Source organism: Gobio gobio, assembly GCF_949357685.1.
Source record: "Gobio gobio genome assembly, chromosome: 2".
Classification (NCBI taxonomy): Eukaryota; Metazoa; Chordata; class Actinopteri; order Cypriniformes; family Gobionidae; genus Gobio; species Gobio gobio.
The window spans coordinates 32,642,820-32,668,683 of record NC_137098.1 but is presented as its reverse complement, the minus strand read 5'-3'; the positions used below and the strand labels follow the sequence as shown (position 1 = coordinate 32,668,683).

Here is a 25,864-nt window from a genome sequence, read left to right as displayed (position 1 = left end):
GCAGTGTTGACAGAACTGGGCTAATATGGTCATACTTTCTGGTTCTAGTAAGAACTCGAGCTGCTGCGTTTTGTACAAGAATAAAGTTCAACATATAGGCCTACGAAGTGGTGTCTACGTTTTTATCAGTTTTATTTTGATAAACATGACAATATAACATCGCGACTACATGAAAAGAGGTTTTACCGTTATAAAAAACTGATTTGTGAGCATTAGTGGAACTGAAGGTTTTAGAATAAACCCGAAACACATGTGATCGCTGTCATGCGGTGAATCCGGCCAATCGTGGAACAGCTGTGTCATCATCAGAGTCCGTGCAGCCTTGTGCAGCCGCTCTCGAGAAACTGCACCGGCTGTATTAGCCAACTACTCTCGAATCGCTCTCGCGGCACTTTGTTGACATACGTCACTCTCACGTGGCGTTGGCGCTGTCTCAAGTCGGACAAAATTTCTAACCAGCATGCACTGCTTCAAGTCAGCCGACGATCGGTCTGCACATCCTACCTTTAACATAGAATAATCTGATTTGTCTTGTTTGCTCATTACAGACAGACTCGCTGTCATCCTGTGTTTTCTTTAGTTTTTCTGTCTTTGTTAAAAAGAAATTGTCAGAAATTGTCACAACAAGTAGGACAAGGTTTGCCCACACAACATTAGGAATGGGCTTTCAAAGAGTTTCCCAATTATTTGTCCATCTTTCTTTTTAGTTTCTGTCCTGTGAGTCTGTCCCTATCCTCTTCCTATTATCCTCATATGTGGACTCGATTTTAGCAGGGCTATTCATACTCCCACTGCTTCTATGTCCCCTGATTAATGGCAGGGTAAACGCAAATTGAAAGCCATCGTCTCTTTCGGATGAACAGCTCGATGTGTTCTGTCAAAACCCAAAAAAAATATGATGGAGGCTTCCGATAAAGAGGGCTAATGGAGTAGACATACTTGTCCCTTGCTCCCATGCCTTTTATTTTAACCTGACATCCTAAGGATTACATGCTCGAAGTGGCGACTCAGCGTGCTAAATACCGGTCTATGATGGCAGAACTATACAAACTTGGACTCAGGCCAACTTTGTTTTTCCCTGCAAGGCTCTCCATCTGGACCAAGGATGGAGGTAAAAATATATTTTCTTCAGTGATGGAGGATAAAGATAAATATACACATACAAAAAAAATTTTTTTTTGTGAAAGGGGTCATGAATTGAGAATTCAACTTTCCCTTGAGCTTTTGATATATAAAAGGTCATGGTAATATACGAATATTCTGTAAGGTTCAGATCTGAAAACTTCCTTGTTAGTCAAAGAAAAGCTTTTATTGACACCAGGCCCAGCAAACGATCGATTTCAGAATATGCCTCACCTTGACGTCATCGTGTGGTGAAACACCGCCTCTGCAGAAGAAGACCAACGCCTACTTCATCACTGCCTTTTAAGCCCCACCCAACGATTCACGCATGTAACATAGGCCTGAGGGGTTAAAGCAGATTGAGCTACAAAGCAATAAACATGCCGTTGAGGATTACAAAATATTGTGCAGTGACTGGGCTCAACAGTAATGCAACAGTTAAGTAACTATGTTCGTTCTAATGCCTGATCTGAAATGTGATGATTCATGTAGTCAGATGTTCTTTGTCTATGTGTCAGTAAATCAAACCAGTGACTAAACGTCAACTTGCGTTGCTTCTCTTATTAGGTTGACAATAATAAGAATAATAAATAACAATGTTATTTAACGGTGATTCAATTCTATAAAAAAAGCGATCAAAAAAATCGCTGCCGCCGTCAATCAAACAGGAGAGTTTATCAGTGACGCGTTTATCAGTGACTCCCGTTTTATTCAATGAATCTCTTAACTATATTACGTTTGCACTGTTAGTGAAGATGAAAGCATTCGTTAGTGTACAATGTTGCAATCACGAGATCACTGCTTTCATGCGCTCAACCTGTGTGTGATCGGCTACAATGATCATCACTGCAACCTTTCATGCCACGATCTTAATAAAATGCCATAGATCTAAATATAATGCCATAGATCTAAATGTAATGCAACACTTTTCACGATTAGTTAACCATGAGAGCTGTAATAGTAAAAACAAGCTAAAAGAGAAAATAAAAAAGTAATACTATTTAAAATGGAATGACGTTAGCCAATGGGAGTTTACATGGAAGTCTCACAGCATGATGACAATTTTTGATGTAAAAAGCATTCTAACATTATAAGTGCACCCCAGGAAACATCATAAAACAATAAAACAACACAGTTCATGACCCCTTTAATTCTGAAGCTAAAAAAACATCCACAATCACTCAGACCCTTGAAGATTGCTTCTGATGGTTTCAAATACCTGGGGGTCTTCTGTACAAATTCTTACAATACTTAGGGCCAGATTTACTAAACAACTTAGCGTGAGAGCGCAATTCCATAAAAGCACGGATGGGAGTGGACAGTACTACGCGTGATCTACTGACGATGCGCAAATTAAAGCACACAGATGCAGCCGGATCATTTCCATAATGACCAATGCAATCTACCCGTTAGTGTCTGGTTTAAAACATGCTTTTTTTGGGCGGTAAATAATGCCGCAAACACCAGTAAATTGACGAGCGCAAACCTTTGTAAATCATCTCACAATTTTCATTTAAATACTTTCCTCCCATGAATTTTGCATCTGAAAGGGAAACTCCAGAAAATGCATATGCAATAAGGTCAGCCACAAAAATAACCCTGTCCACGCCTTTTCAGCGCTAATTTGTCACTGCATGTTTTTTTTAAATCCTGACAGTATTTTTTAACGCCAAAAGAGGGTTTGCGCTGACACAAACTGTTAGTAAATCTGGCCCTTAATTTGTGATCAGTTTTCAACCAAACATGGATAAATCCAACCTGGATATGTGTAGGTGGGCCTCTCTCCCTTTATCTCTTGTAGGTCGCATTGACTTGGTCAAAATGGTCATTCTGCCAAATGTTCTTTACCGATTTTGATTAAAAATCATTCTTTACTGGCTTTGATGGTCTTTTGTGCTCATTTCTATGGGAGAATAAACCTGCTCGCCTTAAGAAATCAACCCTACAACTTCTCAAAGCTAAGGAAGGTCTTGCACTTCCCAACCTCCAGCAATATTAATAATTATTTATTTTGGAACAGGGATAGCTACTCTGAAAACAGTCCACCATGGGTGCATAGTATACATACACTTTGTCGAAGCGTCCTCTTTACTCCATTGTTTTTGATCAACTTCCTTTAGTTCTAAGCAGTGTCTCAAATAATCCTGTAGTCGTTAGTTCTCTCAAAATCTGGGTTCAATTTAGGAAACATTATGGTTCACATAGAGGCTCTAATTACATGTCTATCTCCAACAATTACCCAACCCCCCCAAATCCAGTTCAGCCCCTGCATTTCACCTTTGGTCATCTGATGACCTTATCAAGATTAAAGACCTCTATTAAGAGGGGGTATTTGCCTCTTTCCCCTTATCTAAAAAGGTATAACCCTACCCAATCATAACTTATTTTGGTTCTTCCAAATTAGACAGATTATACAGAAGCAGTTTACTCACTTTCCTAATCTTCCCCCAAAAACACACATTCATCACTTTCTTGCTTTCATGTCAACTATATGCATCTGGTGGGGTATACTGTTTTATATTTCCTGTTTTAGCCGAGTTGGCATGGCTTTAAAGAAAGCACAAACTGAAGGGGAGTGCTCATTTTAGGTATTTATGGAAATGTTTGGGCAAATGTGTTGGTTTTATCCATCCTATTTAATGTATTTATTGATTTTATTTTAACTCTTGTTCTTAATCATGTTGTGCTATTATTTATTAATATGGTGAAGCAAGAGTTCATTTTAAGAAAATGGTATGTTCCAATTATCAAGCAGGAAAATGTATTTAAGGCAGCCGGCATTTGTGGAAAGGAGTTTTTGATGGAGGGATCATAGTTTTTGAGGAATAGTGTACAAAGTTATTGAAGTGCTTGAGCACATGCAACTTTGGCCTCAATAGTTGATGAGTGGAGTTGGTACTGTTTTAGGTGTCTGGCAGTTCTAGTTTTTAGACTGGTTTATTGATAACCTGTTTATTTATCTTAACCATATTTATTTGCATTTGGAAGCATTACTTTGGAGTTGCTATCTTAGAGGATATGTCACCGGGTGAAAACCTGGTAAATCCAAAAAGATTCCTCATTGGTTCTAAATCTGGCTCTGTTGAGTGTTGGCCATAACGAGCGCCAGCTGAAGCAAATCAGCTGTGCTTCATTGAAGCATGTGCTCAGGAAAAGGAGCATAAAAAGGCAGTGTTTGCGCAGTGTGGGAGGACGGGTAGGCAGCAGTGTGTGTTCTGACAGCGGCGGTGAAAGAGGAAGGCTGAAGGTTTAATGCCGGATCGGAGTTCTACTGTGAGATTCCCCGAGGCATGCTCATTTAGTGAGTTTTCTGAAGAAACCACGAACAGCAACGTAATGAAGTAAGTGAGAGAGGAAACCACTGCAGGATATTGAGTGACTCACCGAGGAAAAGTTAAGTGCACCCTTCATTTGATTACCCGTTGAGAAAACCACAGTTGAAGATTGACCATCACCAGAGTGCAACTAACCTTTGTTTGTGGGCAGTGTGTGTGATCTTGTTGACAGAACGAAGCGTAGTAACTGGAACAGCTGGGAGGATCGTTGCTGTGTTCACGCTGATCTTCTGAAAACGTTATTCCTTGGGTCATCCACCCTACAGAGAGAAGAGAAACGAGTCGATTAATCACTGTGGAGATGAAGTGAGTTTGCAGTGTCTGAAAGAGTGAAGTGCACACGTGTGATGATTTATAAGAGTGATTTATGCACAAGTGTGGTGAGATCAAACGACTGCGTTTCTCTCTGAAACTTTGATGGATGAATATTGACTTATGATTGTGAAGATCCCTTCAAATTGATCTGTCTCAAGCTGTGTCCAGGTTCCTACTTGAGTGTACGGTGTGGAGGGAAAGAGCTCAACGCACCCCGAGGACCACACTCCACGAGCACTGTCTGTCCCTCAGAAGAGGTGAGGAAGCTGCTGTCATTCGATCGGCTGTTCTATGAACACATCCACAAGCCGAGTCTGAGCACCGTCACTGTCTGTCCCTCAGAAGAGGTGAGGAAGCCGCTGTCATTCGATCGGCTGTTCTATGAACACATCCACAAGCCGAGTCTGAGCACCGTCACTGTCTGTCCCTCAGAAGAGGTGAGGAAGCTGCTGTCATTTGATCGGCTGTTCTATGAACACATCCACAAGCCGAGTCTGAGCACCGTCACTGTCTGTCCCTCAGAAGAGGTGAGGAAGCTGCTGTCATTCGATCGGCTGTTCTATGAACACATCCACAAGCCGAGTCTGAGCACCGTCACTGTCTGTCCCTCAGAAGAGGTGAGGAAGCTGCTGTCATTTGATCGGCTGTTCTATGAACACATCCACAAGCCGAGTCTGAGCACCGTCACTGTCTGTCCCTCAGAAGAGGTGAGGAAGCCGCTGTCATTCGATCGGCTGTTCTATGAACACGTCCACAAGCCGAGTCTGAGCACCGCCACTGTCTGTCCCTCAGAAGAGGTGAGGAAGCTGCTGTCATTCGATCGGCTGTCCTAAGAACACTTTCACGGGCCAAATACTTACCTGCTCTGTCCGTGGGGAAAGTTGAAGGCGAGAAGAAGCCTCTGTCCGTCCTACAAGCACCTTCTGACGGGTCAAAGAAATTACTGTCCCACCCACGAGTCAGTAGAGAAGAGGAATATCCCCCAGTTCCTCTTCCCAAATCGGGTTCCAGCCACGAACATTCTCAGCACTGTTTTTATTGTTTTAAATTAATAAACAAAACTTACCTTTGAAAGTCATTCTGTTGTCCGCCTCTTGGTATCCTCAGGTGTCTGCTCCTCCGGAGTGTGGTAATCGTCCCTCGGCCCTAACATCGGTTACATAACTTTTGGCGTAAGTCGGCAGGGTTACCACTCGGAGTCGAGCGGCCAGAGGACCCAGGATGGCGGACGAAGATTTGCCAGCTGCCCGACAACCAATGGCATCTATGTTTATGGGAGTCCCGTGGGCCCAGAAGTATGGTGGGTCTGGCTCAGAGTTAAGTTTATCGGACTGGAGAGCGCAAGTTGAATACTTGGCCGGACTGCAAGGGCTCCGCGAAGCCCAGAAGATACAATTCGTATTGAATTCGCTTGAGGGGGAGGCGAAGAGGGAAGTCCGAGCAGCGCCTGAAGCCGTCCGAGCCACCACACAGGCCATATTTGAATTCTTGTCCGGGCAGTTTGGTGATTCCACTCCAGTGGCAGTGGTACGAACACAGTTCTTTAACTGTAAGCAGGGACCTGGACAGACCCTACGAGCATTCGCTCTGCGATTACGAGAACAGTTCTCTAGACTGAAGAGTCGAGAGCATCATGGACTGGGTGAGGAAGAGACACTACTCAGAGATCAGTTCCTCTTGGGGTTACGAGAAGGTCCAATACGACAGAGTCTGAGACTGCAGCTTCGAAGGGATGCCGCCTTGACATTCGAAGATTTACGTAAGGAGGCCCTAGCCCTGGAACAGGATCACCACCAGACCGTAGAGACACCGGTGTGTTTGGCTGCAAGTGGAACGAGTGCCTCAACACAGCCCGAACCGACAGACTGGAAGCAAGCCCTACGTGCAGAGCTGATGAAAGACGTCCGAGAAGAGATGGCTGAATTCTCAAAATCCATTCTTGGGGAACTCCGCCGTGGGCGGCCAGAGCCCTTGCCTTTACCTCGGGAACGGTCGTATTCTGACGGAGGGAGGGGTCCGGGAAGACGCACCAGCCGCCCGTCCAGTTCCAGGTTCCAGTGGGATGAACAGGGGCGCCCGATCTGTAACACCTGCGGAGAGTCAGGACATTATAGCCGCCAATGCGGCTCCCGACTAAACTCGCAGGGGGGTTTTCTAGAACGACCGGCCACTGTGGGTCAAGTGGTCGGGACCCCCCGGATGGACCCGCTCGTCAATCCAGCTCCACGAGATGGCCTGGTGGGACGTTGCCCCCTCGTGGAGATCAAAATCAATGGTGTTACTGTTCGGTGCCTGGTAGACACAGGATCCCAGGTTACCATGCTTGCTGAGAGTCTGTCCAAAGACCTGTTCGATGCTCACCACTTACCTGAAGCTGAAGTCCCCTGGCTCACCCTGCGAGGAGCAAATGGCCTGAACATCCCCTACATCGGATATCAGGTTACCAACTTCGAGATCCATGGCACCACGATCCCACAAAAGGGAGTCGTGATTGTGCGAGACTCCTGTCTGGGGGAACATCGAGCCCTGTTGGGGATGAATGTGATCATGGACTGTTGGGAAGAGCTGTTTCGGGCTGGTCCTCTCCGTTACACCTCCGCAGCCGAGAAGAACGAGTGGGAGCGTGTTGTGACCGACTGTCGGCGAGTGCAGGTCGCAAGCTCCCAACGAGATCGGGAAGACGTTGGTCGGGTAGCCTGTCGCCATGCTGTCTCTGTCCCTGCCCGGAGCAAGGCTGTGGTCTGGGTTCGGCTTCCAGAGCGGGCCTATGGCCCCGAAGATTGCATCCTTGTTGAGCCCCACTGGGAGTGCCAGACTATTGAAGTCGCTCGGGGGTTAACAGTAGCCCTTCGGGGCCGAATTGCAGTCAAAGTGAGGAACACGAATACTTACCCTGTTCATCTCTACCGGCACCAACGACTGACCCGTATCACGCCAGTAAGTCCCCATCAGGTGAGGGAGGAGCAGGAGGTCCGCTTCTGCCAGGTGAGCGCAACAGTGGTCGAAGTCGGTTTGGCAAGGGAAGAGTCTTGTCCTGCTCCCGCTACACGAGGCATGCCGATCCACCTACTGAGCGAGTCCCTGCAGGGGGAGGGCCTACTAGAGGAACAAACCCGCCGACTTCAGAGTCTACTGACCAAGTGGCAACACGTCTTTTCCACCCATGATGAGGACTATGGGTGCACCAGTATAGTCAAACACGCTATACCTACCGGAGACGCTCCCCCCAGTCGAGAGCGGTACCGTCCGGTACCCCCGACTTTATATACAGAAGTCCGTGCCTTACTAAAAGGAATGTTGGGACGTGGAGTCATTCGAGAGAGCAGCAGTCCATGGGCCGCCCCAATTGTCCTAGTCCGTAAGAAGACGAGGTCTTGGAGATTTTGCGTAGACTATCGCAAACTGAACTTGGTGACGAAGAAGGATGCCTTCCCCCTGCCCCGGATCGAGGATTCCCTTACGGGGCTGACCAACGCCAGCTGGTATTCCACCTTGGACTTGGCGAGTGGCTACTGGCAGGTGAGAGTGGAGGAACAAGACCGCGAGAAGACTGCCTTTACCACCCCCTTCGGCCTGTTTGAATGGGATCGCATGCCCTTCGGCCTCTGCAACGCCCCTGCGACCTTCCAGAGGCTTATGCAGCGATGCCTGGGAGGGCAGCTGATGGACTCCACCCTGGTCTATTTGGACGATGTGATCGTCTATTCCCCCGACTTCGATTCCCACTTGTCACATCTGGAGCAAGTCTTCCGGGCGATGGAGCGGTACGGGCTGAAGCTCCAGCCAGGGAAATGCCAGCTCCTCAAAAGGGAAGTTCAGTTCCTGGGGCACCGAGTGAGCGCTGCAGGGGTGGCCGTCGATCCAGAGAAGGTGTCCGCGGTGCAGGGTTGGGTTCCCCCGAAAACCGTGAGGCAGGTGCGATCCTTTCTGGGATTCGTCGGCTACTACAGGCGCTTCATAAAAGACTTCGCAAAAATTGCAAAACCCCTGAATCAGCTGTTGGCCGGGGCTGGAGTGTCACGGAGCCGGAGTTCCCCCACCATCACCTGGAGTCCGGAGTGCGAGACCGCCTTCCACCGTCTTAAGCAGGAGTTGGTACAGGCCCCCATTCTGGCTTATGCCGATTTCACCCAGCCTTTCATCCTCTACACCGACGCTAGCAACAGCGGATTGGGAGCCGTATTAGCCCAACGACAAGATGGAGCGGAAAGGGTCATTGCTTACGCCAGCCGGAGCCTCCACCCTGCTGAACGGAACGATGCTAATTACAGCTCTTTCAAAATCGAGCTGTTGGCCCTGAAGTGGGCTTTATGTGAGAAGTTTAAGGATTACCCGTGGGGAGCCGAAGTACTGGTGGTAACCGATAACAGTCCACTGGTGCATCTCCAAACCGCGAAGCTAGGGGCGGTGGAGCAGCGGTGGGTGGCCCAGCTTGCCAACTTCAACTATCGGCTACAATATCGGCCAGGCCGAGAGCACATAAATGCCGATGTCCTGTCCCGATTACCACCAGCTAGAAAAGGGGGAACTCCAGGGCCAGAACCAGAAGAAGGGCTGATGGTGGGAGTAGTGGAAGCACCTGGAACACGAGCGGAGGGAGTACCAGTAAGTTGGGGATGGGACCCCCGTCGATGGAGGGAACGGCAAGAACAGGATGCAGGGTTGGCTACCCTACGTACCTACCTGGAGCGGAACAAACTCCCTGGGGTGGAAGAACGACGGGAACATCCGGGGAGAGTAAGGAAGCTTCTGGGGCAGTGGAAAAGATTGAAGTTCAGAGATGGTGTGATCTGCAGGTCCGTTCTGGACTCCAGGACCCACGAGCTGGTATCCCAAGTGGTGGTGCCCGAAGCCCAAATCCAGCCGTTGCTCCAGGCCTATCATGACCAGCTAGGACATCAGGGCCAAGAACGGACGGTGTCACTACTGCGCCGGCACTTCTTTTGGAGTGGGATGGAAGAGTCGGTGGGGAGGTATGTACAAGGATGCCCCCGTTGTACGCTGTTCAAGTCCCGGCGAGACGTGAGGGCCCCCATGGTCCCAGTGAGACCCAGAGCCCCGTTGCATATGGTGGCTATGGATTTTCTGACCTTAAGTCGCCCTACCGATCGCTACCAGAACATCTTGGTAGTCACCGATTTATTCACCAAATATGCCTGGGCCATACCAACCTTAGACCAGACCGCCACCACCACTGCCAGTGCTCTATGGAGACACGTCTTTCAGCCCTTTGGATGCCCTGAGACGCTCCATTCCGACCAAGGGCCGAACTTTGAGTCCCGTGTCGTCCAGGAGCTATGTAATCTGTACAGATGCCGGAAGACCCGCACCACGCCTTATCACCCACAGGGGAACGGGGGGTGTGAACGTTTTAATCAGACGCTCCTGAGTCTGTTAGGGACATTGGATGCGGACCACCAAGGGTACTGGACGGACAGTCTACCAGCCCTGGTACAGGCCTACAATAACAGCATCCACAGCACAACGGGGTATGCCCCTACTTACCTGATGTTTGGGAGACATGTACGTCTGCCCACGGATCTGCTGTTGGGGACGGCTCCAGCTGAGGCCCCCGCCACTACTACCGAATGGGTACACCGACACCACCGCCAACTCCACTCTGCCTACGACAAGGTATCCAAACATCTCGATGTAGCAGCCAAGAAAAACAAGCGCTTGTACGACCGCACTGCCCGAGAGGCCCCTTTGTTGCCCGGAGAACGGGTGCTGGTCCGGGATAACCGGCGCCAAGGGAAGGGGAAACTTAGCGACCGGTGGGAGACCACCCCCTACGTAGTGGAGCAACAGCAGAGGCCTGACCAGCCCGTGTACACCATCCGTCCCGAGGGTAAGCCCGGCCCTGTGCGAGTCCTGCACCGAAACTTGCTGCGCCCCTGTCCCAATTACCCGAGACAAGAGCCAGAGGCGCTAGCGCCTGTGGCCCCTGCGCCACCTTGGGTGGGCTGGGCTATGATCCGTAGAGCCCCCACTCCGGAGCCAAGAGAGGAAGAACCCGCTGCCCCTGCTCGACGCTCCCAGCGGGAGACCCGAGGAGTGCCCCCTGCAAGATACGGAGATTAGGAGTCTGGGCCCCGTTCTCGGGACTAGAACGGATCCGGTGGGGGAGGGTGTCACCGGGTGAAAACCTGGTAAATCCAAAAAGATTCCTCATTGGTTCTAAATCTGGCTCTGTTGAGTGTTGGCCATAACGAGCGCCAGCTGAAGCAAATCAGCTGTGCTTCATTGAAGCATGTGCTCAGGAAAAGGAGCATAAAAAGGCAGTGTTTGCGCAGTGTGGGAGGACGGGTAGGCAGCAGTGTGTGTTCTGACAGCGGCGGTGAAAGAGGAAGGCTGAAGGTTTAATGCCGGATCGGAGTTCTACTGTGAGATTCCCCGAGGCATGCTCATTTAGTGAGTTTTCTGAAGAAACCACGAACAGCAACGTAATGAAGTAAGTGAGAGAGGAAACCACTGCAGGATATTGAGTGACTCACCGAGGAAAAGTTAAGTGCACCCTTCATTTGATTACCCGTTGAGAAAACCACAGTTGAAGATTGACCATCACCAGAGTGCAACTAACCTTTGTTTGTGGGCAGTGTGTGTGATCTTGTTGACAGAACGAAGCGTAGTAACTGGAACAGCTGGGAGGATCGTTGCTGTGTTCACGCTGATCTTCTGAAAACGTTATTCCTTGAGTCATCCACCCTACAGAGAGAAGAGAAACGAGTCGATTAATCACTGTGGAGATGAAGTGAGTTTGCAGTGTCTGAAAGAGTGAAGTGCACACGTGTGATGATTTATAAGAGTGATTTATGCACAAGTGTGGTGAGATCAAACGACTGCGTTTCTCTCTGAAACTTTGATGGATGAATATTGACTTATGACTGTGAAGATCCCTTCAAATTGATCTGTCTCAAGCTGTGTCCAGGTTCCTACTTGAGTGTACGGTGTGGAGGGAAAGAGCTCAATGCACCCCGAGGACCACACTCCACGAGCACTGTCTGTCCCTCAGAAGAGGTGAGGAAGCTGCTGTCATTCGATCGGCTGTTCTATGAACACATCCACAAGCCGAGTCTGAGCACCGTCACTGTCTGTCCCTCAGAAGAGGTGAGGAAGCTGCTGTCATTCGATCGGCTGTTCTATGAACACATCCACAAGCCGAGTCTGAGCACCGTCACTGTCTGTCCCTCAGAAGAGGTGAGGAAGCCGCTGTCATTCGATCGGCTGTTCTATGAACACATCCACAAGCCGAGTCTGAGCACCGTCACTGTCTGTCCCTCAGAAGAGGTGAGGAAGCTGCTGTCATTTGATCGGCTGTTCTATGAACACATCCACAAGCCGAGTCTGAGCACCGTCACTGTCTGTCCCTCAGAAGAGGTGAGGAAGCTGCTGTCATTCGATCGGCTGTTCTATGAACACATCCACAAGCCGAGTCTGAGCACCGTCACTGTCTGTCCCTCAGAAGAGGTGAGGAAGCTGCTGTCATTTGATCGGCTGTTCTATGAACACATCCACAAGCCGAGTCTGAGCACCGTCACTGTCTGTCCCTCAGAAGAGGTGAGGAAGCCGCTGTCATTCGATCGGCTGTTCTATGAACACATCCACAAGCCGAGTCTGAGCACCGTCACTGTCTGTCCCTCAGAAGAGGTGAGGAAGCCGCTGTCATTCGATCGGCTGTTCTATGAACACGTCCACAAGCCGAGTCTGAGCACCGCCACTGTCTGTCCCTCAGAAGAGGTGAGGAAGCTGCTGTCATTCGATCGGCTGTTCTATGAACACATCCACAAGCCGAGTCTGAGCACCGTCACTGTCTGTCCCTCAGAAGAGGTGAGGAAGCTGCTGTCATTTGATCGGCTGTTCTATGAACACATCCACAAGCCGAGTCTGAGCACCGTCACTGTCTGTCCCTCAGAAGAGGTGAGGAAGCCGCTGTCATTCGATCGGCTGTTCTATGAACACGTCCACAAGCCGAGTCTGAGCACCGCCACTGTCTGTCCCTCAGAAGAGGTGAGGAAGCTGCTGTCATTCGATCGGCTGTCCTAAGAACACTTTCACGGGCCAAATACTTACCTGCTCTGTCCGTGGGGAAAGTTGAAGGCGAGAAGAAGCCTCTGTCCGTCCTACAAGCACCTTCTGACGGGTCAAAGAAATTACTGTCCCACCCACGAGTCAGTAGAGAAGAGGAATATCCCCCAGTTCCTCTTCCCAAATCGGGTTCCAGCCACGAACATTCTCAGCACTGTTTTTATTGTTTTAAATTAATAAACAAAACTTACCTTTGAAAGTCATTCTGTTGTCCGCCTCTTGGTATCCTCAGGTGTCTGCTCCTCCGGAGTGTGGTAATCGTCCCTCGGCCCTAACATCGGTTACAGATATATATGGCATAAAATCTTGAATCAGGTACACTCCTCTTCCATATGAGGCAGGAATGGTTTACAGTGTAAAATCTATTCAGAGCACACTTAACCAATACAGAATTGGCCAAATTTTTCCTAGTCAGGAGTGCTGCCTGTAACCATTGTAAACATTAACCTGCCAACCACCTGCGTATTTGGACGTGTCCACTGTTGGAAGGTTTTTGGCTCAGCATATTTGACACTCTAAAACTAAAAACTAAGAAAGCTCCCAATATTAATGGACCCTGATCTTTTGCTATCCCTCTTTGGGGTTTCCTCTAGACCTGCTTTGACAGCCCGAGATTTCAAGGTTGTTGCTTTTACTAAGATATTTTTACAGTGTTAGACTTGAAGTTAAGATGCTCACTCTCTGGCTCACTTAAATCATTTCATAAGGCTACATTAAAGACCTACCTTGCTCACGGTAACTGACAACAAATAATATTTGTCAGCTTTTAAAAGGAACTTTTATTTGAGTTATTTTTTATCGTGGTTTAGTATTTATTTTATTTTCTCTTTGTTTTCTTGTCTATTCTAGTTAGTTGGAATGGGGGGGGGGGGGTCATGGGATGGATTAATAATGGACAGTGTCTTACGGATTCTGTATTGTCACAAAACACCAATAAAAAATTTGGAGAAAAAAGATTATGATGATGATTACCCTAACCCCCTGCCTTATATAGTCTGTCAAAGCTCACGATAAATAAGCCTCATCTGTTCTCCCCCACTAATGTAAATAAGGAGAATTGATTAACCTTGCTGGTAGTCCTAGGTTCTGCTTCCAGGGTGTTGGTGGGAGCCATCTGGTTAACACTGCTGTCTTGTCAGAGAGCAGAGAGGAGATCCAGATCTCGCTTATTTATGAATCCTGCCCTCGGTCTTACGTTTGGGTCAGATCTACCAAACATTTAGACAGCAGTGGGTAACACTGGCCTGCAGAACAGCAGGGAGGCCGATTGCTTGGACACCATTAGCCAGGATGAAGCCTTCCTTCTGGACTGCACGACAGGGACACATAGCTTAATTGGGATAGATGAGCTTTTAGGCTTGTCTTCATTATTTTGTTTAGCTGAAAGTGACTTTAATTTGTCTTGAAGGCAATGCAGACAGAATACTGAACTAAAATGCTTTCCAGATTCCTGCACTGTTATATAGCACAAAACAGACAGTGTGACCACTGAAGACCAATTGCAGAATAAAAAAATGACTCCCATGAGTTTTTTTTCTGAATGAAATACATACAGCATCTCGAGTAGTCCAATACCCAAATTAATGATGCATTAAATTGACCAAAAGTGGTGGTAAAGACTGTTACAATTTTAAACAAATCATATTCTGTTCAACTTTTCAATCATCAAATCCTGAAAAAAAGAAAATTATCACAGTTTTAACTGATTTCTGTAGAATTTTCTTTTTTTCTTTCTCTTTCTCTTCCTCTTTGATTGTTCATAGCTGCATGTAGCCAGGTAGCTGATTGTCAATGTTGATATGAACATGAAGGCTGTAGACTATGGAGTTTGTTCACAGCATACAGATGAATTTCCACAGGTTTCTATAGTGGAATCGGGCATTGCTTTGTTGTTACTTTTCGAATCTCTGAAGTCTGACCAGTTAAGTTAGTCCTGTCTTTCCACTTTATTTTTGGTGCATTTTTGGTTTGTAAAGTGTAACACTAGTACACACACATATGTTTTCTTTTCATTTTTTATGGGGACATTCCATAGACATGATGATTTGTTTTTTTAAATACTGTACAAACTGTATAGTCTATCCCCTAACCCTAAACCTACCTATCACAGAAAACTGTCTGCATTACATTTTCAAAAAGACATGAATTAGTATGATTTATAAGATGTTTTCCTTATGGGGAACAAAACATGTCTCCATAAGGACTGGGATTTCAGATATTGTCATCCTTGTGGGGATATTTTGTCCCCATAACATAGGGTTTACCAGGACCATGCACACACACCTGTGTCAAAGTGTGTTAATTCAGCAAACTCAATTCTTCACCAGTGCTGTGTTACAAATATTATATTCCCATTCCAACAATTCAATTCATCAAACCTTTTGGTAGTCATCAATGAACTTATAATTTTAGTTGTGCAATTCATTAACCCCTACCCACTCAACATGACACAGACAGAAGCAGGAGTTTAAGTGCTTTTCCTGCTTTCAGCACTTAGTATTGCAGTTTCATTCACAGGCATGGCTTCTGAAGGAATGTGTGCTTGTTATTGGGTGCTGGAACTCTTCCAGTGATTTTAAATGTGATTTGTAGTGGCTCTCACCTGGATGGAAACATGTTATGTAATGTCTAGAGTACTTCTTCATCTGCTCCACTCAGTCATTGTTTTGATAGGGACACATACACAGTTCTATGTGGAGGATTAGAAGGACTGATTTGGATTACAGTGAAAACCTGCACATGCTCTGCTGAATCTCAAGACCAGCATGAAATGTAGAGTAAAAAGTCTTATTTATAGAACATTTTTCTAATATTTCCTTCCTGTGTGAATGAGTAGTTTAGTTTTATAAAAGTTCTATATGACTTTGCATTTAGGAAACATATATTATCTGTTTTGGATGGATGGATTCATGATTGGTCATCTTATAAATGTTGAAAAAAATATTTCACATAGTGTACCTTTAAATAAAGTTAAACACAATTAGACATCATTTCAATTTTATGTCATCTGGCTGGTTTATTGAATACAAAAGGACTAATCAATTAATTTCTTGATTGAAGCTGCACTAACACTGTATTTTGCCATTATATGATTAGTAGTATAGCACAGCTGCTGAGTGTTGCGTGAAAAAGTCTATGAGCCGTCTCTTTATGTAGGGTCACTGAGCACACCTTGTTCCTGCTGTTTCAGGGGGAAGAGCTCAATGAATCTGCTCAGGAGAGTCGTGCCAAGGCTGAGATGCACAGACACCTCGCTCAGAAGTTCCTCAGGTTGCCATGGAAACCAGAGGTAAAACATGCTTTTATAGTGTTAGAAACATACACTTTAGTTTTCTACACAGAGGAAATGTGTTGTATAATACTCTTTGTTATTAAAACCACACTGACAGTGTGAATAGCTGTGAATCTCTCTCTTATTGCATGTGATTTCCTTTGGGAGGCTCATCTTCCCATAGCTCTGCATCCCGGCAGGAATCGTGCTAAAATTACATGAACAGGTGGCCGAAAAGGCGAGAGAACAACAGGCACAGTATTGATGATGAACTAGCCAGTTCTGCTTAGCCCTGCTATCTTGTTTTATATATAAATGAATTAGACACATACAAACACCTGAATATCAAGCTTTAACACTCTGGTATTACAGACTCTCTCTGTGAGGATCATTGTTACCAGGCGAAGACACAGGTTTACCATCATGGAAAACATATTTTGGACAATTAGATTAGATTAGATTAGATTAGATTCAACTTTATTGTCATTACACAAGTACAAGGCAACGAAATGCAGTTTAGGTCTAACCAGAAGTGCAATAGCAGCAAGTGCAGGATATACAACATTTGCATAAGTGCAGGACATGGATATGTACTGAATATATATAAATATATCTATAAATAGAGAGATGGTTATGACTATAAACAGAATTTACAGGTGAATATGTACAGTGAATAATATACAGATGGTTATTACTATAAACAGAATTTACAGGTGAATATGTACAGTGAATAATATACAGATGGTTATTACTATAAACAGAATTTACAGGTGAATATGTACAGTGAATAATATACAGATGGTTATTACTATAAACAGAATTTACAGGTGGATATGTACTATGAATATAATATAATATACAGATGGCTATTACTATAAACAGAATTTTACAGATAGAGGTATACAATGATATGTTAGGCTAAAATGAGGAATATAGCAGTGGATTAAGGTAGTGCAATAAATTATGGACAGAAGCTATCCGAAAAAGTGTAAAAGTGCAGTGGAAAGTGATTGCATATTACAGTTAGAAGTACGGTGCAAAATACAAATGTAAACAGTTGGTACTGTAAATAACAGTCGGCAGTGCAAATGAGCATAATCCAGTTACGGTATGGTAGTGCAAAATGCATAAGTAAACAGTTTTTACTGTAATAAACAGTCGGTAGTGCAAATAACAAAGTGAAGGCGGATGTGAGGTAGGAGAGTTATCAGTATATGAGGGGAGTGGATCAACGGGGGTTAGAGTTCAGTAAAGAGACAGCTCTGGGGAAAAAACTGTTCTTTAGTCTGCTGGTCCTGGTCCGGTGGATCCTGAAACGCCTGCTGGAGGGCAGGAGAGAAAACAGTCTGTGTGCTGGGTGAGAGGAGTCCTTGAGGATGCTGTGAGCTCGATGCAGACAGCGTTTGCTCTGGAATTGCTCGATGGCAGGTAGTGGAGTCCCTGTGATGCGCTGGGCAGTTTTCACCACCCGCTGCAGTGCCTTGCGCTCCGCAACAGAGCAGCTCCCATACCATACTGCGACACAGTTGGTCAGGATGCTTTCTATTGCGCAGCGATAGCAGTTCACCAGGATAGCCGAGGAGAGCTGATTCTTCCTCAGTGTCCTCAGGAAGAAGAGGCGCTGGTGAGACTTCTTGACCAGGCTGGAGGTGTTGGTCGTCCACGACATGTCCGCCGAGATGTGGATCCCCAGGAACTTGAAACTGGAGACACGTTCAACAGCCATTCCATTGATGTGGATGGTGTCGTGTGTGCCTCTTGACTCCTTCCTGAAGTCCACGAAGAGCTCCTTCGTTTTGGTGGTGTTGAGGAGCAGGTTATTTTTGGTGCACCATGTGGCCAGGTGCTGGATCTCCTCCCTGTAGGCAGTCTCTTTTCTCAATTCTTTTTGTACAACACTGGCAAAGATCGTTTACACTCATCTTTTTCTTCTAACGTAACTTATTCCAGCGTGCGTGCAGAGAGGGTTGCCAAGTTTTTACAACAAAACCCGCCCAATTGACAATTGCTACTCAAAACTAGCCAAAAACAAGCCCAATAGCTTTCTGGGGGGGGGGGGGTTTCTGGGAAACAAATGGCATTTGGGGGGTAACATATGTGTTATTTTGGCAGGACTGGCTGCTAAAATTCGCATTCCTGGGTCTGTATATCACATAATTGGGGTCGCTTCAACCCGCGGACATGGCAACACAGTGCAGTTGAGTTCTGTTGACATTTGACAACTAACGTTATGCGTCGCTCCGTTGCTCTGATTGGTTGTAGGTCTATCCAATTGAGGTTTTTCCTGGCTCGGTTGAAACACGCCCCATAATCACAGCCCAACGGAGCAGTATTAGACTCATATTCTGACTAGAATTGAGTCTGACGACGTCAGGCTACCATAATAGCCTTTATTCTGAAATGATGACTTCCCCATTAAAGGGTTAGTTCACCCAAAAATGAAAATAATGTCACTTATTCCTCACCCTCATGCCATTCCACACCCATAAGACCCTTCGGAACACAAATGAAGATATTTTTGTTGAAATCCGAAGGCTCAGTGAGGCCTGCATAGCCAGCAATGACATTTCCTCTCTCAAGATCCATTAATGTACTAAAAACATATTTAAATCAGTTCATGTGAGTAAAGTGGTTCAATATTAATATTATAAAGCGACAATAATATTTTTGGTGCGCCAAAAAAAAAACTAAACAACGACTTATATAGTGATAACAGATTTCAAAACACTGCTTCATGAAGCTTCGGAGCGTATCAAGCTGGTCCGACAGGAGCAGTAGAGCTACAGTTAGCATTAAGCTACACAACACAATTTAAAAGATTAAAATTACACTTTCACTTAAAACTCCCTTTTAACGAACATTGAGTATTTGTATTACCTTTGAGTATTTGAAGGAAAATGGCTGGCTTTTTAGTCTCATTGATATTCTATTAAAAATATTGTTCATTACAGATCGATCATTTTGCACTTCTTATATAAATTAAGAAATTAATGTCACTGCAACCCAGTTTTATCATAAACAGTGGTCAAATATCAAAGCGGAAGTCTATTGTTTCTAATGATTCACAGTTTGTCCAGATCAAGTGAGTGTGTGATGTTATGTTATGTTTTTTTTTGTTTTTTTTTACTATAGGCCCATAGACAATTAAAAACAAACAAATATGCAACAAACAAAAAATATGTTGCAATATGGAATTAATATTGCAGGGCTTTCACTGTGAGAAGCACAAATCCTCATCAGAGTTCTGTGCGTGTTTGTGTACGAGAGTGAGTGAAGAACAATGCAAAGTGCTTACACAGTGCTTACATTGTCTGTGTTTACGTGAATACTCACCAAGTTGGACATTTTGACATATTTCTATGTGTATTTGACTGTTTAGGCACGCAACCGGAAAAACTAAGGCTGCTGAGCTTGTCCGTGTCCGAAGTGCATGCACAGAAAGTATCCTGTCAGTAGCAGATTTAGTTCTTTTTCGTGGCTTATTACATTTTTAATGTTTCTTTTTAATATCACATCCCACTCTTTACTTTCTAATTCATCCATGTTTCTTTATTAATAACTTCAAACAGCCCCTCCAGTGAAAGCTGCGTGGATTATCACACGGACATAAGGGGTATGAATGAGTGAGTGAATGGGTGAATGTGAGGCAATATGTAAAGCGCTTTGGATGGACATGGGTCCGTTGAAAGCGCTATATAAATGCAGTCCATTTACCATTTACCATTTACAACACATTTATAGGACATAAAATGTCTCTGCACCAAAAGCAAAAGTACCTGGTGAAATGTAAATAAATATCTCTTAGCACAGAAGAGCACCAGTTTCAATAAAAGGATATGTTTCCATCCAGTCACTTTTTATATACTTTTACATTTCCGCTGCTGTTCTAAAAATCTTTCTTTTCGCCATTACCACAAACAAGCTATGTAGCTGCTTGAGTGCAAGAGCTCTAGGTTACCATAGAAACGTAAGTGGTTTGCAGTTGATTGCTGTCGTGACACTCGCGAACAGCACTGAACACGTAGGTACAACTTGAAATATATTATTATTATTATTGTAAGACTGGAGAAAACTGTAAGAACTGTAAGAGATGGCAACTCTCTGAGAAAACCAAGGAAATTAACATCTGAACTCTCTCTTGTGAGAATCCCACTGAGTTGATCACCCAAGTATTGCCTAAATTTACATTTCATTCCCCTCACCCTCATCTCTCCTCTCCATATGTTTAAATTCACCCAAAATCTATATGGGTTAATGTGAACAAGTACTATACAGTATTATGCATGTTTGGTATCATTTGAAATGTCTAAGTGGGACTGGTACAAGGGTCTCATTCCCACAGAAGTAAAGCAAAAGGTAACAAAGGTTTTAAGAGTTTAGTGATATTTTGCTTATTGTGTGTGGGTGTTCTCTGCCAATTGGTCTTTACCTCCTGTCCTCAATAAGGTGTAAATTACAGGTCAGGACTTGATTCATGCAAATTCCCATTGTGAACTCATGTTTACATTTGAAAGAAGTTTCTGTCTTGGTCTGGTATTTAAGGAGATATTGCAGAAGGGTCAAGGCGCGATTCTGTAACCAGATCAGCCCCTAATGCTATGCATTATGTATCTTATCTTAAGGTCAGGTATGCATTCTTTACTTCAGAGCATTTGATATTATGTATTTAATATCTTTGAATTGATTATATAATTTGCATGATACATTAACTTGACTAATAATAAAGTGTTACATTGATTTATTCTGACTTTCTCTGGAATTATTAAGTCTTGTAAATTACGTTAAGTCAATAACACCGCAAATCTACGCTCAGGTTAGTAGCGGACTAGAGCACAGTTCTGAGTGAAGCAGAGGGGTGCACCAGACTGATTTTTTAGAGCCTGACTAACACATTGGCATTAGTTACAAATACTTAGACTGTAGAGGTTAGTAGACCAAATGGGTCTTCCGTTTAGAGCACCAAATAGTTGTTAGACCAATCTAAATAGGGTGAGCCTGAACTCCTGATTATTGTAATATTATTCTAATTACGTGTACCTGGGAAACCACGGCATGATTATGTAAAGTTACCATTAGAGGAAGTTAAGTTGGGCGCTTGGTTCTATGATAATGGTTATGGCCTCGGATTAGATATAGTCATGCATTATTTAAGTGGGTTCAGATCTAAGGGGACTGAAGAACATTTTTTCTAGAATGATCAACGTGAAGCACAGGCATCTAGGATATCAGTTAATCGCCTCTGTCTAGTGACCAAGACTGACGGTTTTGTGATAAAGAGATCGTAATCCGGCCGGTGCGAGACTCAAAGTGTTATTGAGATCCGGATGGTATAATTTCAATAAAGAGTTAAACAGATTAATTAAATGTGTAGTTAAAATATTATACAATTGACCAAATAACCAATTGGCATTCTAACGTAAATTCGAGATCTTGATAAAATGGAGTCAGATAAAAGTAAATTGAATTAAATTACTTTGCCCCGCTGAAAAGACTGAATGTGCAAGAAACCTTCACCCGATAATCGTAAGCCTAAGCCATCATTGGGATGATTGGGCGGGGCTTTACAATTAATATAATATTTTCATTAACTTTGGTAGGCTGTACAACAAAGGAATTGTAATTGGCTAGTGGCTCAGGCCGTTTTCACACCTGAAAGTCCGCACCAAGGTCCGAACCGAAGTTCACGTTTTGATACATTTGATACATTTTTGGTTTGGTTTCACATTGCAATTATGCAAGCGGACTAAAGAACTTTACATGACATACTCGTGTCCTGTCGTCATCATCTATGTGGGCGGCATCTTGACGTTGATTGGTTTGTAAATGGACGTGCGTCTGACGTAAGTGTATTTGACAAGAATGAATGAACAGACGCATATCGTTGCCACTAGTTAACAGTGCACATTGCTTGACTATTTCTTTTAGTTTCGAATTGTTTAGTTTAAAAGTGGACATTTCAAACTTTCGTTACTCATATTTCTCATGTCTGTGAGGCAAGTAGCCTGCTGAGTTTCAGTTTATTTGAGACACACTCCAGTTCATGTGCAAAGCATGTGATCGCTCCTGCGCCATGATTGTTGTCTGCTATAGACTATTTGCTTCTTATTTATTAAATCCAGGCAAATATTTGATTAAATGTTGATTCAAATTAAGATACAATTTATACAAAACGAAATTCACTTTAAAGAAAGGCTTTCTACAAAACAAAACTTGAATGAAGTGGTCAAAATCATTTCTGACCTTCTGTCTTCTGACATATTGCGCATCTTTTCACTTTTCATAATCAATATAGCCTAGATGAAATTTAAAAATAACATAATAATATTTAAACATAAACAGGAACTTCCTTTAAATGGTCTGAAAGTCCGAACCATACAGAAAATGCTTTCACACTAGAAATGTACCAAACCTTTGTTAAGTTTGATCTGGACCGAGACTACGTCTTTTCGTCGGACCAAATTTCGTCTGTTTGGTCCGGACCATGGTCCGGGGGAGGTTTCACACCTGTAATTTTGATTCGCACCAAACTGAAAAGTCAGAAAATCCGGGACCAAACAAGGTAGGTGTGAAAGGGCCCGTAGTTTCCTTTGAAAGGGAACATATATTATTAAACATGCTTCCATAGTGTGTTTTTATAGCATCTACATCACATTTTTTTATATCAAGAAAATATTTAATGATATGACCCTTAAAGGGGTCATGAATTGAGAAATCAAATTTTCATTGATCTTTTGACATGTCATTGTACTATAAACCATCCTGTAAGTTTCAGAACTCAAAACATCCTTGTTAGTATAAAAGCATCTTTTATTCAATCCAAGCTCAAAGAGCAATACAGGATCACTGGACCAAAAATGACATTGCTTTCCAAAGTATCCTAATGCTAGGAAAGTAATCATTTTTAACCATGTGAATGTCTCAGTATAGCATTATTTTTTTGTTCTGTATATTTCACTGTGGATTTTTTGGTAAAACAGTCAGACTTTGGTGCAGGCTTTGCAAATACACCTTTACTGTAAAGGTGTATTTGCAAAGTTAACATGTCTTACAGTAAAGGTGTATTTCTAATGCCTAATCTGGGATCACTGATTTCCGATATGATTCATGTACAGTCAGATGTCTGACTTTGTCTCAAAATCATTTATTGCTGTCTATGAGTCATTAAATCAAGCCAGTGACTTGATTTGAACTTCACATTGTTTCAAACAGCTAATAGTAAAAATGTTGTAAAATATTTAGAGTGTTCCAGGTGTAATACTTGTATACTTGTAATACTTGAATATAGCCAATCACAGTAGTGGCCATTTACATTGAAGTCTCACAGCAGACACGTGCCTTCAAATAGAGCGTTCAAACCAGAGGGCTAAAATCAGGGTAGAAAATTATGTAGTGCACCTCAGGAAACATTATAAAATAAAATAAATGCAGTTCATGAGTCATGACCCCTTTAAGCAACATGTATATATACCATAAATAAAGGAACTTCAATATTGTAGCCAGCTGCTGCTGTGTAGCTTTTTTTAAATACTGTGAAAACACTGAAGCAGACTCTAGTATTGCCGATCGATAAACCAACAGTCCTTATCTCCTCTCACCACCTCATCGCCATAGCAGGCTAGGAGACCAGACACTGTGTGTGATAATGAAGAGACAACGATCAAAGAGGGTCCCTGACCGCGCGCTGCCCCCAAGGCCCCCTTCCTTTGGACCTGTGACAGATGAGCTCCTTGTTCGATGCTGAAGTGTCAGGTGCAGGCGAACCCTACAGGAAGTTACGAGAGCACAGAAGCTCTTATGAGGCATGTGATTTAGGGAGCACTAGATGCCAGAAATAGTCCTTGTGCTACCCTGTTCTCCCGTCGTCTATCTCATTGGATATGTGTCAATTTTTTGTCAGATATTTATCCATGATGATACACAGCAGAGAGAAAAAAATACCCCAGTGCAGAGATAACCTCTGTTTTTATCCATTGATTTATGTGCTTTCCTTTCTGTGTTATTGAATGTCATTATATGGCCAGTAGGAATAACCAGGCTGGGAAATATATCATCAGGGCTTTGGCTGGAAGCACAGTGAGATGACTCTGACAAAATATCTCAGGCCATTCATTCACACTCCATATGCTGCAGCATAATATGCTCTTATCATGCGCCGCAGAATGTATTTTAGAGTTACTTATAATTCAGAGATAAAGGGAAGATGAATGCTATTAATTTTATGTGACAACACAAGATTCACAGGTATTTATATAATATCTTATTCTAACAAGTAAGTCTATTACTGATATACACAACAAGACCATTTAGATATTTTTATCATACTTCTGGGGGATTATGGTAGAAAATCCCAATTTTTCATGATTTATGGTGCATTTGTATTACATTGCTCGTTTATCAGCATGTTATAGATGCTGTCACATTCTCATCCTTTCCCCTTGCGCAAAACAAACCAGGGCGACAGTTATTCATCTATTCTGAGCATGTGAAAATTTAAATAGTACACTTAATCATGCCCAGAGCTAAATCCACCATACCACCTGTGACCACGTTGTACTCTTTCTTTTTCCTCGACTGATCTCTTGCCATGTGCGAATGCGCCGTGGCAATGGAGTGGCACAGTCCAGTGTGCCCATGACAGCTGTAACCATCCCCAAGATGGCACAGTGTTCTGTGGCGTCCTGTCCGCCTCTGAGTGGGTGGGATGCCAATCCCACCATCCACACCAGCTGCAATTATAGAGGCTAAATTTAAACGTGGCTATGAGGAGAGAGACCTAAATGACTGACAGAAGGGGCGAGAGCAATCTAATGTGAGCTCACCTGCATGATGAGTAATGCCTGTCTCTGTCACCGTCAGCACCAGGAGCATTACAGAAAGATAAAGGGTGGTGGAGAATTTGGTACATGAAGATTTGCATACAGGTACATGCATTTCCTGCTAAATCCCATCTCTGCTGCATCAAACTCTTCCTTAAATTGTGAGCATGAAGTTGCTGGAAATACATTGCCCAATTTTCCTGTTTATGACAATTTGTGTTTTCTTAAATCATTGCTGCAAACTATGAGTATTTGTCGCATACAGCTCATCATGGCAAAACACTGTGTAGAATAATATATTATTGATTTAAGTGAATGAAAACATTCTGCAAAGTTTTACATCTGGCAGTGCACCGTATATAAAGTTATTTCTGTCAAAGGTAAGAGTCGACTCTGAGTCAATTAAACAATTAATTTTTCAAACGAGTAGCAAGCCGTTTCGTTTTGACATCACGACGGAACATTAGCATATTGTCCGTCCACTTACTGTACGCGCACACCGCGCAGAGACCAGGGAAACCTTGAACACTGCAGCGGATACTGGATAGCATCATGTCGAGAAGACACTAGGCTCTACAATGTGTTTATTGTGTTTCATATTGTGTATCTGGCTAATCGGTCTTACTGAAATACTACTGTAAATCAGCTGTGGGCTGCCGTATTACCTTATTATCTATTAATGCAGATTGTCTGTCATTCTTACTACTTTGAGTAAAGATAAAGGATGTAGTAGATTTGTTTTGCAAACTTTAATGTTTACATCAGCTGGGCTAATGTATGCATTGTTATTGATACAGTTCGCTGTCCCACATGTGCAATACATTAGACACACACACACACACAGGTTTGTTGATGGACGCACACTTGTTAATGCTGATGGTGAGGAATTACAGTTGAAACATCTCATAATGTACCGCAAA

The 25,864-nt window shown here is 43.9% G+C and overlaps 1 protein-coding gene across 1 annotated transcript in view; it reads left to right on the top strand.

The window, feature by feature from the left end:
• b4galnt4b (beta-1,4-N-acetyl-galactosaminyl transferase 4b) overlaps positions 1–25,864 on the top strand; it is a gene marked incomplete at both ends in the record, with an annotated part of 125,015 nt that overhangs the window by 38,864 nt on the left and 60,287 nt on the right. The window contains one exon of the mRNA XM_079840389.1: positions 16,048–16,146. Coding sequence (XP_079696515.1) covers positions 16,048–16,146 — 99 coding nt within the window. The remainder of the gene's footprint in view (positions 1–16,047; positions 16,147–25,864) is intronic.